The sequence below is a fragment of the Euprymna scolopes genome, chromosome 27 (assembly GCF_053919585.1).
Source record: "Euprymna scolopes isolate OS-2025 chromosome 27, ASM5391958v1, whole genome shotgun sequence".
Classification (NCBI taxonomy): domain Eukaryota; kingdom Metazoa; phylum Mollusca; class Cephalopoda; order Sepiida; family Sepiolidae; genus Euprymna; species Euprymna scolopes.
Genome location: NC_136508.1, coordinates 109,949,950 through 109,970,020, shown reverse-complemented (window position 1 = coordinate 109,970,020; position 20,071 = coordinate 109,949,950). Strand labels below are relative to the sequence as shown.

The window sequence follows — 20,071 nt, the reverse complement described above, 5'->3', positions numbered from 1 at the left end:
ACATTTACTGTATGAACATGCTCATGTTTTCCAAGGAACTAAAATACAACATGGACACTATCTTCAAACTGGAGAGGATGAACAAGTTCCTGGCCTTATTCTACACCAGTCACTGGGTGACCACCACATCTACAGCTGATGCACCTATCCATGACCTCCAGCTTATGAAGAACATGCTGCAATACAAGCAGTATGACTATGAACTGGCAACCTCTGTTCTCAAGAAAATGAACAACCACCGCTGGTATCTGACCCAGGAACTAGTGCCATTCGCCTTGTTCAGTTCACATGCCAGCATGACCAAGTCTGCAAAAGAGAAGCTCGCAGTCAAGCTGTCAGAAACAGAAACCTGAGAGTTACAGGAAAGGCAAGCCAGTGTTTCCTATCATCAATGCAGCTACAGTTCTCACAGACCTGGTAGGGCCAGAGTCTCACTTTCTGTTTGATGCTCTTCGAGTGAAATGTGACGGCTCACTACTCCTGCTGACACCTGGGAAGACAATGACAGCTACAGGAATGCACAGAAGTTTGTGAGGTCAGTTAAAGTGACTAATGATGTGGCTGAGAGAGGTGTGAAACTAATGAGTGATTTTGCAACTTAGATCACAAGTGACCCAGAGCAAAGAAGCTGCTTACTACAAGTTGTGGAGTACCACAGGAAAAAATTTGAGAGTTTCAAAAAAGCCACATTGAACAAGTGATAATACATGTATTAGTAACATCCTATCTGACAGTTTCTTATGCAATATATGTATCAGTGCAGTGCTATCATACTACCAAACTGATTTTTTGTAGTGTCCCAGCTGTTTGTGCAATAAAATTAGTTAAAAATTTACACAGGTCTTTATGTGTTTTATTGTGCTTACTACCATATGCAAGAAAGTTTTATTAGCTTTCATTTGGTACCACTTTCAATGCTATAGCATCAACCTCTGGAAAGCTACAATGAAAATAAGGACATAATATCCAATATTTTGCAGCGTTTTTGAAAAACGTCAACAATAAAATTACATAGCTCTTGAGGCAGGCATAGCCAAGGTCCAAGATCACAATAACTGGTATATTTAGCTAATTTAGACCTTGGAGAATGGGAATAATATCAGTTTCCATATGTTTGAAGAAAAAGGTCAATTTTGAAGAGATCTAGACCAGCTTGTGTGTAATTGTTAGACAGCATATCGGTATGTATTTATTTGGGCGTTGTGTCTCCTTAGTCAGGGTGGTGTTGCTTCTTCACCTCTTAGCATCCTGCTGAAGCAATCACTGTAATGGCGATGAAGTCAATTATTTCAGCCAAAAGTTTTGGACATTGTCGATATCAGATGCTTTGTAGTTTGATAATTGTGCCAGTGTTCTTGTTACTTTCCCAGGATTAATAACTGCTTCTGGCATCTGAGACTTGGTTTCGTTAAGCCTAATAATATCTTCAATTCACTGGGCCTCTTGATTGCATTTTCCTTCAGTTTAAAATAGAGGCCTCCAGTAGTTTTTCAGGTCTTCCCCTGCAGGTGGACTATCAACAGTAATATTGCCCCTTTATAAGCTGCCTGTAAAAAGTCCTCCGGTTGGTTTAAATCTGCCTGTTTTGGGTCTGGGAGTTGATCTTGTTCTCCTGATTTTTAATTTTCTTGGCCAAGTGTGAGTTCTCATATGTCTCACTAAGTCTGATTTTGCAGTGGAAAGATATTCACACACTTAACAAGAATCTGGCTTTTTCTTTTTTATTTTAGTTTACTTCAGTCAAATTTCTCACAAATCAAGGGGCCCACAACATGGGGCTTAAAGCTGACATACACAAATATTCGAATGTTCCATTTAAGTTCTTTATCTCTGAAATACTGAGTTAGTAAAGAAGTTGAAAACATAATTTGCTATCTCCCCAATTAACCATTTTTATACGGTGTAGTATATCTTGCATTTTGGTCTCTTGGTCTTACTAGATTGCAGGACAAGAATTTATCTAGTCTGGTGGAGTATCCAGCTTCGTGCATTTACTTGAGGTAGTATCACTTGGAGAAGGTGCACCATTACACGTAAAAACTAATGTGAGTTTTCCATAGCAAGGAGATCTTATTTGGGCAGCGATTACTATGTGCTTTTGAATATTACTTCTATGGAAAAAGTATCCTCATGCCAGGTTGTTCTACCAAACTCCTGTACAGAGAGGCCTAGTATGAGTTTTTATATGGCTCACTAAATTCGATTTTTGAGAGCAGGAATATTCACACACTTGACAAGAAAATGGCTTTTCTCCAGTGTGAGTTCTCATATGTTTCACTAACGCTGATTTTGCAGAACAAGAATATTCACACACGTCACAAGAATGTGGCTTTTCTTCACTGTGATTTCTTACATGTTTCACTAACGTTGATTTTTGAGAAAAAGAATATCCACACACATCACAAGAATGTGGCTTTTCCCCAGTGTGAGTTCTCCTATGTTTCAATAACGCTGATTTTGCAGAACAAGAATATCCACACACATCACAAGAATGTGGTTTTTGCCTAGAGTGAATTCTCATATGGCTCACTAAATTTGATTTTTGAGAGCAAGAATATTCACACACTTGACAAGAATATGGCTTTTCCTTAGTATGAGTTCTCATATGGATCACTAAGTCTGATTTTCTAGCACAAGAATATCCACATGCTTTACAAGAATGTGGCTTTTCTCCGGTGTGAGTTCTCATCTGGATCACAAACGTTGATTTTGCAGAACAAGAATATCCACACAAATCACAACAATATGGCTTTTCTCCAGAATGATTTTTCATATGGCTCACTAAATTTGATTTTTGAGAGCAAGAATATCCACACACTTGACAAGAATATGGCTTTTCTCCAGTGTGCGTTCTTACATGTTTTACTAACGCTGATTTTGCAGAACAAGAATATCCACACACGTCACAAGAATGTGGCATTTCTCCAGAATGAGTTTTTATATGGCTCACTAAATTCGATTTTTGAGAGCAAGAATATTCACAAACTTGACAAGAATATGGCTTTTCTCCAGTGTGAGTTCTCACATGTTTCACTAACATTGATTTTCTAGCACAGGAATATCCACACGCTTTACAAGAATGTGGCTTTTCCCCAGTGTGAGTTCTCATATGCATCACTAACGTTGATTTTGCAGAACAAGAATATCCACACTCATCACAAGAATGTGGCTTTTCCCCCGAATGATATTTCATATGGCTCACTAAATCCGATTTTTGACAGCAAGAATATTCACACACTTTACAAGAATGTGGCTTTTCCCCAGTATGTCTTCTCATGTTTCACAAACGTTGATTTTTGAGGAAAAGAATATCCACACACTTGACAGGAGTGATTGAAGTTCTCCAGTGTCATTTTATGATTCACTTAGTGTGATTTTTCGAACAAGAATATCCAGCCAAGAAGAATGAGTTTTCATGTTTTTCACTAAAGTTTATTTTCAACACACTTTATAGATTTTTTTCCAGTGTCTTTTTTTCTACATGTTTTACTTAATCATATCTGGCAAAACGATTATATCCACACACACAAATTTTGTTATTTCAATTATCTTATAATAAATTTCTTCACGATGAGGATGCGACACTATACAAATGAAAAACATCTACCTACTACTTCATATATTTTTACCAAGATATATTTTTAAAATGTTATTTTAAAGAATTAAGCGTTTATAAGGTGTTACTTTTCCGATATTAAAGAAATTTTTTTCTGATTCCTTATATTTGAACATTACACACATTTTTATGAGCATTTATATTACCTTCATGTACTGTTATGTTTTCACCAATGTTTAGCAAAATTCAGTATATAGTAATGTCCAGTATAATACATTTTGTCACAGATGTTGCAGTAGTGTTCCAAATAAAGTAATAACTGTTTAGAGCTTATGTTTAAAGATCGCGATCCTCCATTGAAATTGAAATAGGGTTCAATCAGGAACATCTGTAAAAAAATGAAGTTCAATGTTTTTAGTCTTTGCATTTGCATATTTATATTCCGTTTGTTTATTATTCAAACTTAAAATCATTTATTATTTACATCTACATTTATTAATCTAAAAAAATTCATAGGAGACATCACAAAAATGACCGCATATTTTCTAATTTGACACAGAATAAGTCGATACAACTATTGCTTAAGTTATTATTTTCATCTTAGTGAGAAGAGATATATTTGTATTTATATATACAATACTACAATATATATATACATGTATCTTAATGTAACAATGATAGTAAATTACCATATGTCCATCCAAAATGTATTTATTGCATACGTTTTTACTTTATTCAAGCACGTACGATATATAAATACGCAAAATTATCAAAAATATATTGAAACATTTTCGTAATGTTTGTTTTTTTTTGTACCCAACTAGTTTACTTGAAAAAGCTACAGTGATATTCTATATATTTCTATATTTATTATTCATGTTTTTTTATATTTGTCAATCCTATTATTCCATCTGTAACTACAATCGTTTAACTTATAAGTGTGTTAATGATTTATCTGTCTTTAAATATTGGTTTGAACAATATTTTAGTTTAGTAAGTGTCAAATACATTAGCAAATACAGTTCCACACAAAAGTATTGGATACATTACATTCATAAAAGACACATCACAAAAATGACCGGACATTTTTAAACTTGACACATATTTTTTTCATCTAAAAAACTTCATATGAAACACATCACAAAAGTGACCGAATATTTACAAACTTGAAACAGAGTAAGTCGATGCAAGTGTTGCTCAAGTTATTATCTAGTTGAAATAATATTTAGTGCTTTGTTATGATTTTCATCATAGTGAGAAGAGATATATTTATATTTATATATACCTACAAGATATATACATGTATCTTAATGTAACAATGAAAGTAAATTAGCAAAAAGTATTTATTGCATACACGTTTTTGATTTCTTCAAGCACGTACGTATAACTGATATATAAATATGAAAAATTATCAAAAATAATGAAATATTTTCTTAATATTTGGTTGTTTTTTACCCAAAAAGACAATAATTTGGTTAAAAAAAACTACTGTTGAAAAAGCTACAATGATATATATATATATATATATATATATATATATATATATATATATAATACTGTTAAAAAGCTACAATGATATATATATATATATATATATATATATATATATATATAATACTGTTGAAAAAGCTACAATGATATTCTATATATTTCTATTTTTATTCTTTCATATGTGTTTCTCATATTTGTCAATCCTATTATTCCATCTACATTTGTTTGAGGGAATATAATCACTCACCTCTAATTCATCTGAATATAAACATTATTTGTAACTACAAGTGTTTAACTTATAAGTGTGTTAATGTTTCATCTGTCTTTAAATATTAGTATGAACAAATTTTTAGTTTATTAATTGTCAAATACATTAGCAAATACAGTTCCACATAAATTTGGTCACTATATTCCTATTACTATTCTAATTAATATTTTGGGTAGTAATTACAAAAATTAAAGTTTAGAAAGTTTATATTAAAGGAAAAATATAAATCAACGCAAAGGTATTGGATACATTAATTTCATATTTGGTTGCATAGCCTTTATTGCGTTCAACAGCTTCCAATCGCTTTCTATAGTTGCACACACGTTTTTTTGCAAAGATATGCAGGATTTTCGCGCCATTCTTCTTTGCAGAACTTTTCTAGTTGTTGAATATTTGGTGGATTCCTCTTGTGAACATTGATTTTCAATATTTTCAACAAATTTTCAATTGGATTGAGGTCTGGATGTTAAGACACTTGTAGTCTGTCTAAACTGTACGAACGAACTGAAGCAAGGGAGGTAACCAATGTCTACATTAACATTGCTGCTGTCCTCAAGTGAATAATTTATTTCTGATTTAACAAGTCCCTTAGAAGCTCAGACGAAGCTCCTGCCTTGGTCAAACAATCAGAGACCTGATCACAACCCTTGATCCATTCTATCTGTATCTCTCCTCTACTCTTCATTTCCTTCAGCCTTGCTACATCTATTCTCAATCGTCGATTACTTACCAGATTGTTGGAATTCAATGTCTCCACAAGTGATGCATTATCTGTCTTGCAGAGAACGTCTGGCAATTTAGATAACTGAAATACCTCTTGTATCATAACCGCAGTCAAAACACCAGCATCAGCTCCCTCATTCAGAGCAAGAGTCTCTGAGGCCAATGGGCTTTTTGTCACTCTGTCCAATTTCTTTGACGCCCAACACATGGGGGCCATTTTGTCAGTACTTCCTCCAATAAAGACAACAAAACCACCCTGTGAAGATCCATCTTCCAGACTGGCATAAGAGGCATCAGTATAACACAAAATGTGTAAATCTGAGGGCTTTCCCAATTTTGGAAATGTTATAGAACCCTTCTTGGATTTCAATTTTGATAAGGCTTTATTCGCCTCAAATAAGGCTTTTACTTTGGGATGCTTTCCAGTGTTGCTCATTTTACACACATCAAAAGCTATATCAGGGCGTGTTTGAGTTGAAACCCACATCATCTGACCTGCAAGTCTCTTCAACTCATGCTTTTCTTCTTCATTCAGTTCATCATTTTTCCTCAGTATCCTCCCTTTGCTTATTTCTATTGGAGATATGGAAGATACATATAGATCTTGTTCTACAGTGATCCCATTTTCCTGTTGATTAACATTCAGTCCAACATATTTGAATGTTCCACTTTCATGAGATCCCACCTTAAATTTTTCTTTCAATGTTGCAATCACATCCCTTTCAAACTCTGTGTTTCCACAGAAAACAAAATCATCCACGTGCATAGCAAGAATTCCAGTCAAATTTCCTTTAATATCATGCCACAAAAACAATGCATTATCATAAGCACTTGCTACTCCTTTTAATTCAATCAAAGCCTGAGTAACTCTCTTGTACCATGCCCGTGGAGCATCATTCAATCCATAGATGCATCTTTTTAATTTCCACACTTGAGATTTAGGACAAACATCAGATGGTGGCCTCAGGTACACATCTCTCTCTAAAATACCACCTTGCAAAAAGGCTGAGGTAAAATCTATGGTCTGCAGCATCCAATTCTTTATTGATGCGGTTAGCATGACCATTCGCATAGCTTCACGGCTACATGTTGGGGAGTCCGTTTTCAGATTACTATTTTCTTCATAGCCTCGTGCTACAAGGCGAGCTTTCATTGTTTTCTGATTATCCTTGAATTTTTCAGTAATCACCCATCTTGTGGATATTGTTTTTTGACCTGTGTATGGCACACATTCAAATACTTCATAGGTGTTCATGTTTTTTATTTCTTTATGCTTGGCATCCATTACAGCTTTCGACTGCTCTTGTTCAGCGGTGAGCAGGACTACATTTTCCTGTTCAGTATATTGGGGCACTTCTCTCCAATGATCAATATGATTCCAGTTGATACAAACTTGATCCTCGTTTTCATCCTCAGGTTCTATATTGATCCAATGACTATATTTGCCAGTTGATTTAGGCTGTACTGACATAACCTTTCCTTTCTTCCACTCCCCACTTCCATTTATTTTATAAGTTATGGTCTTATTTCGGCCAGGTTTTTCAGTCTTATCTCTTAAACTGGTAGAACTATCAACAACTTCTTCTCTGTCTATATCTTCACTTTCTACCACTTGATTCTGCAACTCCTCCTCCTCAACTGTAAGGTATTCATTCTTCCCTTCTGTAGTGTTTCCCAGCATTTCAGTTTTTTTTGTTCTTTTTTCGTTGTTTTTATTCACTTTCATCAATTGGCACGGATGCATCCTATAAAATGCTCCGCCATGTCTGATTAAGACAAACTGGCCTTCTCTGCCTAACACTTTTGCTGGACCACGCCATCCTTTAAAACCCTGCCTCCGATAATAGATTTGGTCTCCGGTAGCATAATCTTCATCAGCATAAGTTCTGACATTAGACCTGAGAGCTCTCCTAATTCTCTCACTGGACTCAGCTTCCAAAAAGTTTCTCCTTGCACTATGGAGAGCATTTAAATTTTTTCTCACCATGTCACTTGTAGTAGAGGACTCCATAGCAGGTAACTGGTCTGTCAGAATTGAGGGTGTATTTACATTGAAACCGAATACAAGTTCATTTGGACTGTGTCCAGAGTAATTGAGGAGGGCATTTTTTGCACAAATAGCCCATGCCAAGGCAATTTCAGGTTCACACTTCTCATCGTCAATTGTTTTTTTCATTGCCTCAGCAACTATCAAATTATGACGTTCTACAGTACCGTTGCTGAATGGACTTTCTGCGGCAGTAGTACAGGTCTCTATGTTGAGTTTTTCATTCATCTGTCTATAGTGTTCGTTGTTGAATTCACCCCCATTATCACTCAGAAAACGAACAGGAGATCCGAAATAGGTAATCCACATCATAAAGATGTTTTTGATGATCTCCTCCTTCTTCTTTGTTTTGATCAATGTTGCCGCTGAATACCTGGTAGCGGCATCAATGAGATGTAGTATCCACACCTCATTGTGGATGAACTCTTTCAAATCCATGCAAACTGTGTGATTAAATCTATTGCCAAGAGGCAATCCCACAACCGGTCGCAGTGGAGCTTTTTTAAATCTAAGGCAAATTTGACAGTTTTCACAAACCTCCTCAATCGCCTTTACAAATTCCTTGTCATTGAATTTGCCACTTTTTTTAACCAAGGAAACAAGTTTTTCCTTCGAGGCATGAGCAAACTGTCGATGAAGTTTTTCTGCTTTTTTTTTTTCTGTGAAAGAACACTGACCAAAATTCTGAACATGTAATACAATGTTCTTAGTACCACTATGATCCAACAACTTATTTGTTAAGGGGAGACAATAGTGCCCTGAAGTTGTGGTCTTTAGTTCAATACATTTATCAAAAATCCAGCACATATCTTTCCGGAAATCTAGCACTATTCCTGCTGTCTTCATTGATTTGTGACTTAATAGAAGAGGCAAGTCGTTTTTCACAATATCTGCTTCGATATAAACTCTTATACCTCCGAGTGTAACCGGAAATTTAGCAACTTTAATTGCTGTGACAGCCACTTCATCACCAAAACAAAAACTCCGGTCTGAGTTCGTATACTTCACTAGTTGCAGGTCACTTTCATTTAAAGTATCCAAATAAACATCAAGCCACACTTCGCCAGCCAGTGTGCGAGTACAAGCAGAATCCAAGACTGCCATTCCAAATGTTTCCTTTACAAGATTTGAGATTTTTTCATTTGTACTGTTCAAATAAATATTTTCTTGAATGAACAACGTAATGTGTATTTGTTCTGTCGCTTCCGTAAACCTGGGCGTATTTCTAGGACACTCTCTAATTAGATGGTTCGGAGACTGACATTTGTAACACAACAACACGTTTCCACTTTGGTCACATGGATTAGATTGTCCTCGACGAAAACGCCTTTTGTTGTTACCCGGTTTAGAATAATTATAGTTGACGATTTCGGGCTCTGATTTCACTGCCGGTACATTTTCATCACGATAAATGTCACCAAATACTTTCTTTATCGATTCCTTCATGTTTTGATACGTCAAAACAGAACACGTTGTCCGCGCTAATTTTTTGTTCTCTTCCGATATGTTAACCGCGTTCAAAACAAGAAAAGCTTGCACTCCTTCCGGTAGAATAATGTGGAATTTTTTTAATCTTTGGTACAAAAACTCATAACGAACAAGAAAGTCATTTATACTGGTACCTGACGATCTTTTATAAGTGTAAAATTCCTTAAAAGTCATGTAAGCGCGCGTGTGTTCATCCTTTAAATATATGTCATCCAGTTTCTTTATTAAGATCTTCAAGCCATCTCGTCCGCCGATGTCACTTGTTGGCAATTCACGGACACATTCTCTAATATTCGGTGGTAGCGTCAAAAACACTGCTGGCCCTTTTTTTTCCTCAGAAAGATCCGTGAACAACGACCACATTTCAACGTCTTGTTTCCAGTTCTCGTAAACATCCTCCCCCTCCAACAATGGAGGTTGTTTGTTCGAAGTTGCCATATCCGATATCCGATCTGTCTAGTGCTACAGACAAGCTGTACAAAAAAAAAAATTTTTTTTTTTTTTTTTTTTTTCGTTTTGTCGCACACAGAGGGATATCTCTGCTACCATTTGTTAAGACACTTGTAGTCTGTCTAAACTGTACGAATGAACTGAAGCAAGGGAGGTAACCAATGTCTACATTAACACTGGAGACTGACTGGTCAAATAAAAACGTCAATTCCGTTATTTCTAAGCCATTCTTTGGTTAGTTTGGCAGTATGCTTGGGATCATTGTCCTGCTGAAACATGAAATTGCTATTATGTCTCAACAAATCAGCAGATTTCTGGAGGTTTTTCTCTAAAATCTCCCTGTACATACGTCCATTCATTCTACCATTGATGATTTCTAGTGCATCAGTACCTTTGGAGGAAAAACACTTTTTTTACGTCATACATGTGCTGCTGTGTTTCTTCCAAAGATTTCGATTTTCGTTTCGTCTGACCAGATTACTTTGTTCCAAAATTCTTTGGGTTGTTCCCCATATGTTTTAACATAATTCAAACGTGATTTGACATGTTTAAGCTTCAATAATGGAACTTTGCTTGGGGATCTTGATACAAAACCTGCACGATTTAGAACTCTACTGATTGTATCCTTGCTCGCATTAATCCCAGCTTTTCTGAGGTCGGTTTGAATTTCATCACTAGTAAGAAAAGTTTTTTTTATACCTTTCTGCTTACCCGTCTTGATTTTTTTTTCATTAAATTTCTTTGGCCGACCACATCTTGGAAGATTTGCAACAGCTTCTCCGGAGTTTTGAAACTTTCTAATAATGTTTCCAACTGTTTGATCTTATTTGATACCATTTTCCTTCTTTTATCAATAATAAAAGTAACATGTGAGAAAACAATGTTGTTTTTAGACCAACCTAATGTGAAGACAAGTCAATAAAAAATTAATTAAATAAAATAAAAACGATTCTTTTTGTTGTTACAAAGAAAATACAATGAATAATAATTATACAATTTTTACTAAACTTTAAAAACATTAATATTTAAATCCAGAAAAAAAAACATTCATTGTAAGGGAAGCTTTATGAATAAATATTTTTTGAATAAACAACTGATAATTTTTTTTATTCTTTGACGAATGTCTTTTGGCAACCCTTTAGTTTTAGGCATTTTTATAATTGAACTGGTTGACTTTGAAGGAGTGAGCCCAAACTGGAAGAATTTTATACAATTATTTTAATATAAAGCTCTCTGATTGGTCAGTGATAACTTCTTTGCATTATTTCAACACGCTAAGCAAAAGTCATTTAAATTTATTCCAGAAAAATAATTTTTTAAAAGTGTATCAAATACTTTTGCGTTTGTTAATTAATATTTTTCCTAAAATATAAACTTTCTAAACTTTGATTTTGTTATTACTACACCAAATATAATTTAGAATAGTAATAGGAATATACTGACCAAATTTTATGTAAAATCTTGAACCCTTATTGAAGTTATGAAGAAAAATGCAATGTATCCAATACTTTTGCGTGGCACTGTATGTATATATATATATATATATATATATATATATATATATATATATATATATATATATATACACACACATATATATATAATGTAATGTATCCAATACTTTTATATGATTACGAAGAGGTAAAAGACAGCAGCTAAAAAGAGTGGATTACATTTTAAGACACCTAATGCTGCTAACAATTTTACCTACTAAAATGATTTTATACCTTCGTTCCTAGACACAGAAGAGATAATGGAGCTCAAAAGGACCAAATTGTCGAAACTGTTCCTGTCAGATTAGGATTGATTAGTCAGACAATACCAATCATCTCGTATTTTTGCATCATTCCAACCCACCATATTTTAAAGCCACTCGATTTTGCAGTTACACACATTTTACACATTAAGTTATCATGAAACTGAGTTTTTCTCTGAACAATACATATTCCACTGATAATATTATGACGTCATACTAAAGGTGCTTTTGATTGTTCAACTATGAATTAAAAACGTGTATCAATTTTAAACTGTTTTAAAACTTACAAACAGGTTTTTTTCTAATTTATAAAAAACATTTTTAGTTTGAAGCTTCAATTCTCTATCATCATACAATTTTATTATCTAATCCAGCATAGTTTAAAATGTAATTTTTTCAAGCTTTTATATTTTAACAGCCTTAAACATACATAATGAATTAATTAAAAAATAATAAATATTTTAGATTTTAGAGTAGGAGATCACTTAGCGGTGAACCTGACATAAAATGAGTCACAGTTTCTAATTTTTGTAGCAATTAATGAGGAGAGGGCTTATATGTTTTTACTTTCTTACATTTCTTTAGGACGAATAAAAGCACATGTGTTGTTAACTATTCCTGTCTTGAGTGTTCCTTTAAACTGATTCCAGCTTCTCCACGGATGGTTGAAGAAGCTCCCAGAAACAAACAGCAAAAAAACAGGTATGTCGTCATGTATATGTTACATGTATTATGTTCTGACATGCATGCACCAACAAATAGACGAATCATGGATCATAAGATAGGCATTAAGGATATGAGGGCAACAGTCCGTTATATAAAACAATGTACAAGCTACATTTATATACCTATTAAGTAACAAGAAAATATAAGCATGGCATAGATAATAACAACACAACATATATTAATTTGGTGCCATTCAATAACGAAAATACGTCACAAATACAAATGTACTTAAAATCTACATAATAAAAGAATTTTTTTAAATATATGAATATGTTAGATTTTAGAGTAGAAGATGAATTTCCAATGTAAATTAAACATAAATAAGCAACTACTTCATAACCAGTTAGTGGTCAACCTGGCATGTGATTGGTTGCAATTTTCAAGTTTTGCAACAACTAGTGGGAGGGGGGGGGGAAGGAAGCTAAAATATGCTTTTGCTTTCTTACGTTTCCTAAGGATTCATAAAAGCCCAAGTGCTGTTAACTATTTGCATTTCCAGCAACTAATTTAATAAACAAAAGATACCGTAAAAAATAGTATTGATGGCTTTTTTAAATGTTAAAATTCAAATTTGATATTTGATTTTTTTAAAACGTGCCATCCTATTCATTCATCTTTTTTACATGAAAATGAAAATGAAGGGGCTTAAATTTCATTTTCAATTCAGAGAGGGGGCATTTTTTTTACTTGCACATTCTATTTTTTTATTTATTAAGGAGGACACCTCCACTTAATAATGATATTATTAAGAAAGCTATCCTAAACATTAGAAAGGGGTTCCTTCATAACTAATTTGTACTTTCAGTTAACAATTTAATAAATCAAATTTTAGAAAAGAAAGAACGAAAAAGTGGTAAAAAAAATCAAGTCTATAACCAATGATTGAAGTTAACATAAGTAACTCTTCTACCTACTTGAATAAGCTTGTTTTGTGTTTTAACTTATTTTAAAGCGTTTTTGTTGTTAAAGCCTTATGTTAGAATTAGAAAAAATTAGCTGATACAAAACAGCCATATAGGAAGTCCCGATAATCATTCAAAAATCAATAATTGGTACTTATACAGTTTAGTCAAGACATTAAAAAATGAAAATACTGGAAAAAGGGTTTATTGTATGTGGTTTGAGTTGTCCCCCTTTGCAAATTGGCTGTTTGGAGAAATGGAAAACTAGATGGCTCTGGTTGATAGTCAATTTGCATAAGTGGAGAAATGGGCAGCATATAAACGGTACTTTTTTAAAGTAGGGGTGAAGAGCGCAGAGAGTGAAACGATGGTTGGAAGAAGTAACGGTGAATTCTTTTTGTGACGGTGAATTATTTTTGGACGTTGAAGAGCTCGATCTTTTGGAAGGAACAGCTGCGGCTTATATATTTTTTTATTTCTTTTTTTCTACTTCACTACAAGCTATTTCGGTGGGAACTATGGAAGCAAAGAGGATCAGCAGTGAAATGCTTAAGACGTTCTCTGAAGAGAGAGATGTTATAACCTGGCTGACCAAGGTTAAACTTGTCGCTAAGTTGCGGGACATCGCGGATGTAGCCAGCTTGATACCGCTGTATCTTGATGGTGATGCTCTGGCCCTATATCTGGAGATGCAGGAGAAGGATCGAATGTCTGTTGATGCCATTGAGGAAAAGTTGAAGGAAGCATTTACCAAAGGACCGTTTGTGGCATATGGCAAACTAAGCCGTATGGTGTGGACCGGAGAGCCTGTCGATGTTTACGCCAACAATATCAGGAGGTTGACGGGACTAGCAGGATTCAATGGAGGAGGCCGTCGACAGATGGTTAAGATAGCCTTTATCAATGGCTTCCCGGACCATATTTCTATAGCTCTGCAGCAACTGCCCGGTGTAAATACTATGGAGGTGGCAGAGTTGATTACACAGGCTAGGGTGCTGGCCTGGAAAAAAGAGAGTGAGCAGGGAATCGTAGCTGTTGCTCAACGAAGCAAACTGCAGCAGGAAATTGTGAAGGACGAAAAGAAGAGAGGACTGTAGCAGAGACCCAGGTTCTCTGGCAGATGCTACCGATGCCAAGGCCCCCATATGGCGAGGGAGTGCAGGGAGCCAAAGCCAGAAGTCATGTGTTACCGCTGTGAGGAAGTCGGCCACATCAGCAGATTCTGTCCCCAGGGAAACCACTGCGCCGGTGGCTACCCCACTTATTCGATGAAGGCGCTTCAGGGTATGTCACCACAAGTAGAGGTGACCCTAAATGGACGAAGTGCAAAAACCCTTGTCGACACGGGCTGTACTTCAACAATTGTCACCAAAGACATGGTTGACACATGCAAGGGAACCAGCAGCATTACGGCAGTTGACGGCAGAGAGGTGAAGTGCAATGGCACAAGTATTATTCGGTTGATGGTACGTGGGATGTCACTAACAATCCAGGCGATTGTTATTAACAAAATTGTCACGGGTGTCGATGTGGTGCTAGGGATGGACGCAATTGCTCGACTAGGGGGCGTTACAGTACATAGGAACTCCGTGAGATTTGAAGGACATCAAGGGGCTGCAGGTGTGCAATTCGAAAAAGGTGTCACAGGAACGGACGGGTTAGACAAAAGTTGCACGATAGAGGACCAAGATTTCTCTGCACACTTTGATGGTGAGAAATGGACGTCAAGTGGGCATGGAAGGGAGAACCTCCCATACTGAACAACAGAGTGGAATGCTACGAGCATACATTGCGAGGAGGCACAAGAGTTGAATTTGAGAAGGAGGTGGACCGATGGATCTCAGAGGGGATATTAAGACCATGGACGGAGAAGGTGGAAGGTGTACTGCCGTTAATGGCGGTTGTTCAGCCCACAAAACAAAAAGTTCGGCCAGTACTGGACTTCAGGGAGCTGAACGTACACGTTCCATGTCACACGGGAGGCGATGCGATGGATGTGTGCAAAGAAACCATGCGAGAGTGGAGGCAGATTCAGAAGGCTGCAACGATTGTGGATTTAAAATCTGCATACCTACAGATCCACATTTCACAGGAATTCTGGAAATACCAGCTAGTCAGATACAAGGGCTGAATGTACTGCCTGACTACGTTGGGTTTTGGCCTGAATTCTGCACCAAAAATCATGGCAGCGATCCTCAAAATGGTGCTAAGCAAGGAGGACGCAGTCAGAAGAGCCACCAGTTCCTACATTGATGATATTTTGGTGGATGAGACAATAACAACTGTGGAGGACATACTAAAACACCTCAACAGCTTTGGGCTAATTGCAAAACGCCCAGAATCGTTGGAGGGAGGAGCTGTGTTAGGGCTCCAACTAAGAAAGGACCAGATAGGACGGTTAATGTTCCGGAGGAGAAATGAGATCCCGGAGGTGTCGGAAAAATTGAGCAGGCGAAGACTCTTCTCAATATGCGGAAGACTGGTGGGCCATTACCCTATTGCAGGATGGCTATGGACTGCATGTAGTTATATCAAAAGGCTAGCTAGTGGAGCGAAGTGGGAGGATGGAGTTGATAAAGAGACTGTGGACATTATGAGAGAGATTATTGAAGAGGTGAAGAGGGAGGATCCAGTAAGAGGTGTTTGGCATGTACCCAACAGTGCAGAAGGTGTTGTGTGGTGTGATGCAAGCTGTATAGCAGTGGGGTCACCTTGGAGATAGGTGGTGTTACTGCAGAAGATGCTGCTTGGTTGTGGAAGAAGGATGACGTGGCTCACATAAATGTGGCAGAACTGAATGCGGTTATGAACGGCATCAACTTAGCCTTGAAATGGGGGCTACAGAATGTTGAGGTGAGGACCGACTCAGCCACTGTGTTCTCTTGGATCCAGTCCGAAGTTACAGGAGAAAGGAGGGTGAAGATGAAAGGTGCTGCCGAGATGCTAGTAAAGCGTCGATTGATGATGTTAAGGGGGCTGATTAGGGAATTTGATCTTCAACTTAGGGTCACTATCGTTCCTTCAGCGAAGAACAGAGCAGATGTGATGACGAGGGTGCGGAAGTCCTGGCTAAAGGCGCCGAATGAGGCGGTTGTTGCAATATGTTGTTTGAATGAAGACACTCTGAAGGATTTGCAAACATGCACCATTTTGCAGTGGATAGCACCTTGTTCTTGGCCAGGAAGGTGGACCCTAGAATCACAAAGGAGGCCGTTAGGACAGTGGTTGAGAGATGCAGCCGGTGTCAATCAATCGACCCTGCGCCGAGTAGACACGAAGCTGCTGAGGTTCAGTGGCAGAGCACTGGAGCAGGTTGGCGATAGATGTAACGCTTTATCGACAGAGGCCGTATCTGTCAATGGTCGACTGTGGATCAGGAAGAGTAGCCATTTGGAGGGAAATCAAGGCGGAAAATGCAGGTGAAATTGCAACGGTCTTGGAAGAGGTGTTTTTGGAGAGGGGTCCAGTGATGGAAGTACTAATGGACAATGGAACTGCCTTTCGCTCAGCTGCCATGGAGAATATGTTGGATAAGTGGGGAGTGTGGCGCTATTTCAGGGCTGCATATAGACCAGGCGGAAACGGAATTGTGGAGCGGCATCACAGGACCATTAAGGCTATAGCTGAAAGGGGCCAGATTTCGCCGCCAGAAGCTGTCTTCTGGTATAATATGGCTCCAAAGTCAGGGCAACAAGTGGAGTCAGTGCCGCAGAGGGCAGTCTTCAAGTATGAGTGGCGGCATCCCCGAACTGCACAAGTACCCGTGGAGGAAGGCGAGAAGTGAGCAACTGTGCGAGTGGGAGAGGAAGTGTGGATCAAACCACCTGATGCTCGCTGTACCACACGCTGGGGGAGGGGCATTGTGACAAGTGTCCAGTCCCCGAACAATGTATCTATCGACGGCATCCCTCGACACATCCTTGATGTGCAGCCGGTAGTGGGGTCATCAGAGGAAGACAGCGACGTCAAGCCAAGTAGCGACGTTCACGAAGAGGCTCCACGGAGATCGCAGCGGCAGAGACTGCCGCCATGTTGGTCGAGCGACTACGAGATGGGTTGACATGTGATGATCGTGTAGATCAAGGGGGCGTGTGGTTTGAGTTGTCCCCCTTTGCAAATTGGCTGTTTGGAGAAATGGAAAACTAGATGGCACTGTATGGTTGTAGTTGTCCCCCTTTGCAAATTGGCTGTTTGGAGAAATGGAAAACTAGATGGCTCTGGTTGATAGTCAATTTGCATAAGTGGAGAAATGGGCAGCATATAAACGGTACTTTTTTTAAAGCAGGGGTGAAGAGCGCAGAGAGTGAAACGACGGTTGGAAGAAGTGACGGTGAATTCTTTTTGTGACGGTGAATTATTTTTGGACGTTGAAGAGCTCCACCTTTTGGCAGGAACAGCTGTGGCTTATATATTTTTCTATTTCTTTTTTTTTTCTACTTCACTACATTGTACGTATCTGTTTTGGACTGAAGATCTCCGAACAAAAATTGCATTTAATTTGATCAACTAGTTTTTTTTTTTTTACAGCGGAAAAACACATTCTTATGAGAGCGCATTGAAGGCAAACATCTTGGAATTTACCGCACACGTCATGGGGAGATATCTCCATGAAAAGCGCCGACACACTATTCCCTATCTCTAAATTCTAGCTTTTCTTCCTAAAAATCAAAACCTTTTGCTCGGTATCATAGCAAATTGTTTTTTCGCCGTAAGAAAATTAAAAAAAAAACTCGTTGATGAAATTACGTGAATTTTTTTTCACAGAACTTCGTTCCATAACGGATACGTGCAATATAACATTATTTCGATATTTTAATTTTTTAATGTCGTGATTAACCTGTACAAGTACCCAATAATTAAACAAAAAAAAAATGGTAGAAAACAAATATATGTAACGATGACACTTTTTGCAGTTGTTTTTTACGGTATCTTTACTTTATAAAATTGTTAAGTGGAAGTACAGAATAGTTAACAACACATAGGATATAATACTTATCAAAAAAAAAGAAGAAAACAAAACTTGATATTAATTTTTTTTTTTTTTTTAAATGTCAGAGTAAAAAATATATATTTTTAGGAGATTTTGGTGCTTGTTTAAGATAGAGTCGATAGATGGGTTTTTTTTAAAATATATCGTTTAAAGCAAAAACATTACGAGCTTAACTGTAATCTCGAAAATAGTAATATTATTTAAAAAAAAAAACTTACGAAAATACATCGAGTAGTAAGTTATTTATAGGTAAAAGTAACTTTTTCGGAAAATTGGGTAAAATTGCATTTTTCTTAGATGTCATAGAGTAGACAATGAAGATTTAACACTCTCGGAACACACACTTTAGATTATACCAACAGTCAATAGCGATAGACTCTATTATTTTATTTATTTTTTTTTTTTTTTACTAAAAATACAATAACAGGTGTTCAACTCGATGAATTTTTATTCGATTGCAATAAAAAATATCGTTTTTAATGTTTAAAATTATTTTAAAAGTTATTCAATTTTTAAATTGTTAAAAAGTAAAAGAAAAAACTTACCTTTCATTCCAGGAATACAAGGGGGGGGGTCGAGATAAATTTGTTCTGTTTTCTTTTGTGTTCAAAAGAGAAATTTTTGCTTTGTTTGTAAATCAATGCAACTTTTGTTTTGTGTGTTCAATTCATTAAGAAATAAAATATATGAAAATATAAAAGAATCAAAATTAAAAGATGAAAAACACGATTTAAACGTGAAATTATTTAAATAGAAAATCAACTGCTAAAGAACAAAGAACTTAAGGTCATCATAAAACGGTGTAATCATTATTTCGTTCCTCAAGTAAAAAATATCCGATCATTAGTTAAGTCACTTATAACGAATTGTTTTCTTATCAAGTTGAGATTATTTTTGTTAAAGTTTAAGGTTTGTGTGGATTTGTTTTTTGTGTGTATTATCATTCAAAACAAAAAAAATATTTGAAGATATAAAAATCAGGTTTATTTTTTAAAACTGAACATTTCATTATTATTTTAATTAGTCGAACTAATATTAACATCCAAAGTCCGAATAATTCAAATAATCGTCACATAAAAGAATTTCAAAACGGAATATTTCACATAAAAAAAAAAGCTCAAATAAAAGAAATGAATTGCACAAACGACAAATTCAGTTAAATTACAAAATTTAATTTGGACTAAGAAATAAACTAAACGATTAAAGTGTAGTAGCTGTTTTTGTTTCTCTGATACCAACTATGCTTTGCTTAACGCTTTCATCATTCTGGCAAGTTTAGAGGCAAGTTTTGTTGGAATGAGATAACTTCAGTTAAATCTTATGCGTTTCATAATCCCAGGCATTAACTCCTCCTTTCAGAATGAGGTAGCTAATAGGGAATAAATGAGGCGCTGCTAATCGATAATGCCAATGGAGTTTTATGTGATTTTTAAAACATTTTTATGTCTTGTATTAATTTTTTTTTTTCAATTATGTCTTGTATTAATTTAATTATTTTATGTCTTGTATTAATATTTTTCAATTATGTCTTGTATTAATTTAATGTTTTATGTCTTGTATTAATTTAATTATTTTTCAATTATGTCTCATATTAATTTCTTGTTCAATTATGTCTTGTATTAATTAATTTTTTTTTCAATTATGTCTTATATTATTTTTTTTAATTGTCTTGTA

The 20,071-nt window shown here is 36.1% G+C and overlaps 1 protein-coding gene across 1 annotated transcript; it reads right to left on the bottom strand.

Moving 5' to 3' along the window:
* Window positions 1–1,711: 1,711 nt before the first annotated feature.
* On the bottom strand, window positions 1,712–19,183 carry LOC145249060 (uncharacterized). The gene is made up of 2 exons (XM_080110907.1): window positions 18,943–19,183; window positions 1,712–3,944 (listed from the first exon to the last, which is right to left on the bottom strand). The coding sequence occupies exon 2, from the start codon at window positions 3,275–3,277 to the stop codon at window positions 2,144–2,146; it is 1,134 nt and encodes a 377-aa protein (XP_079967033.1). The 5' UTR covers window positions 3,278–3,944; window positions 18,943–19,183; the 3' UTR covers window positions 1,712–2,143.
* Between the last annotated feature and the right edge of the window lie 888 nt (window positions 19,184–20,071).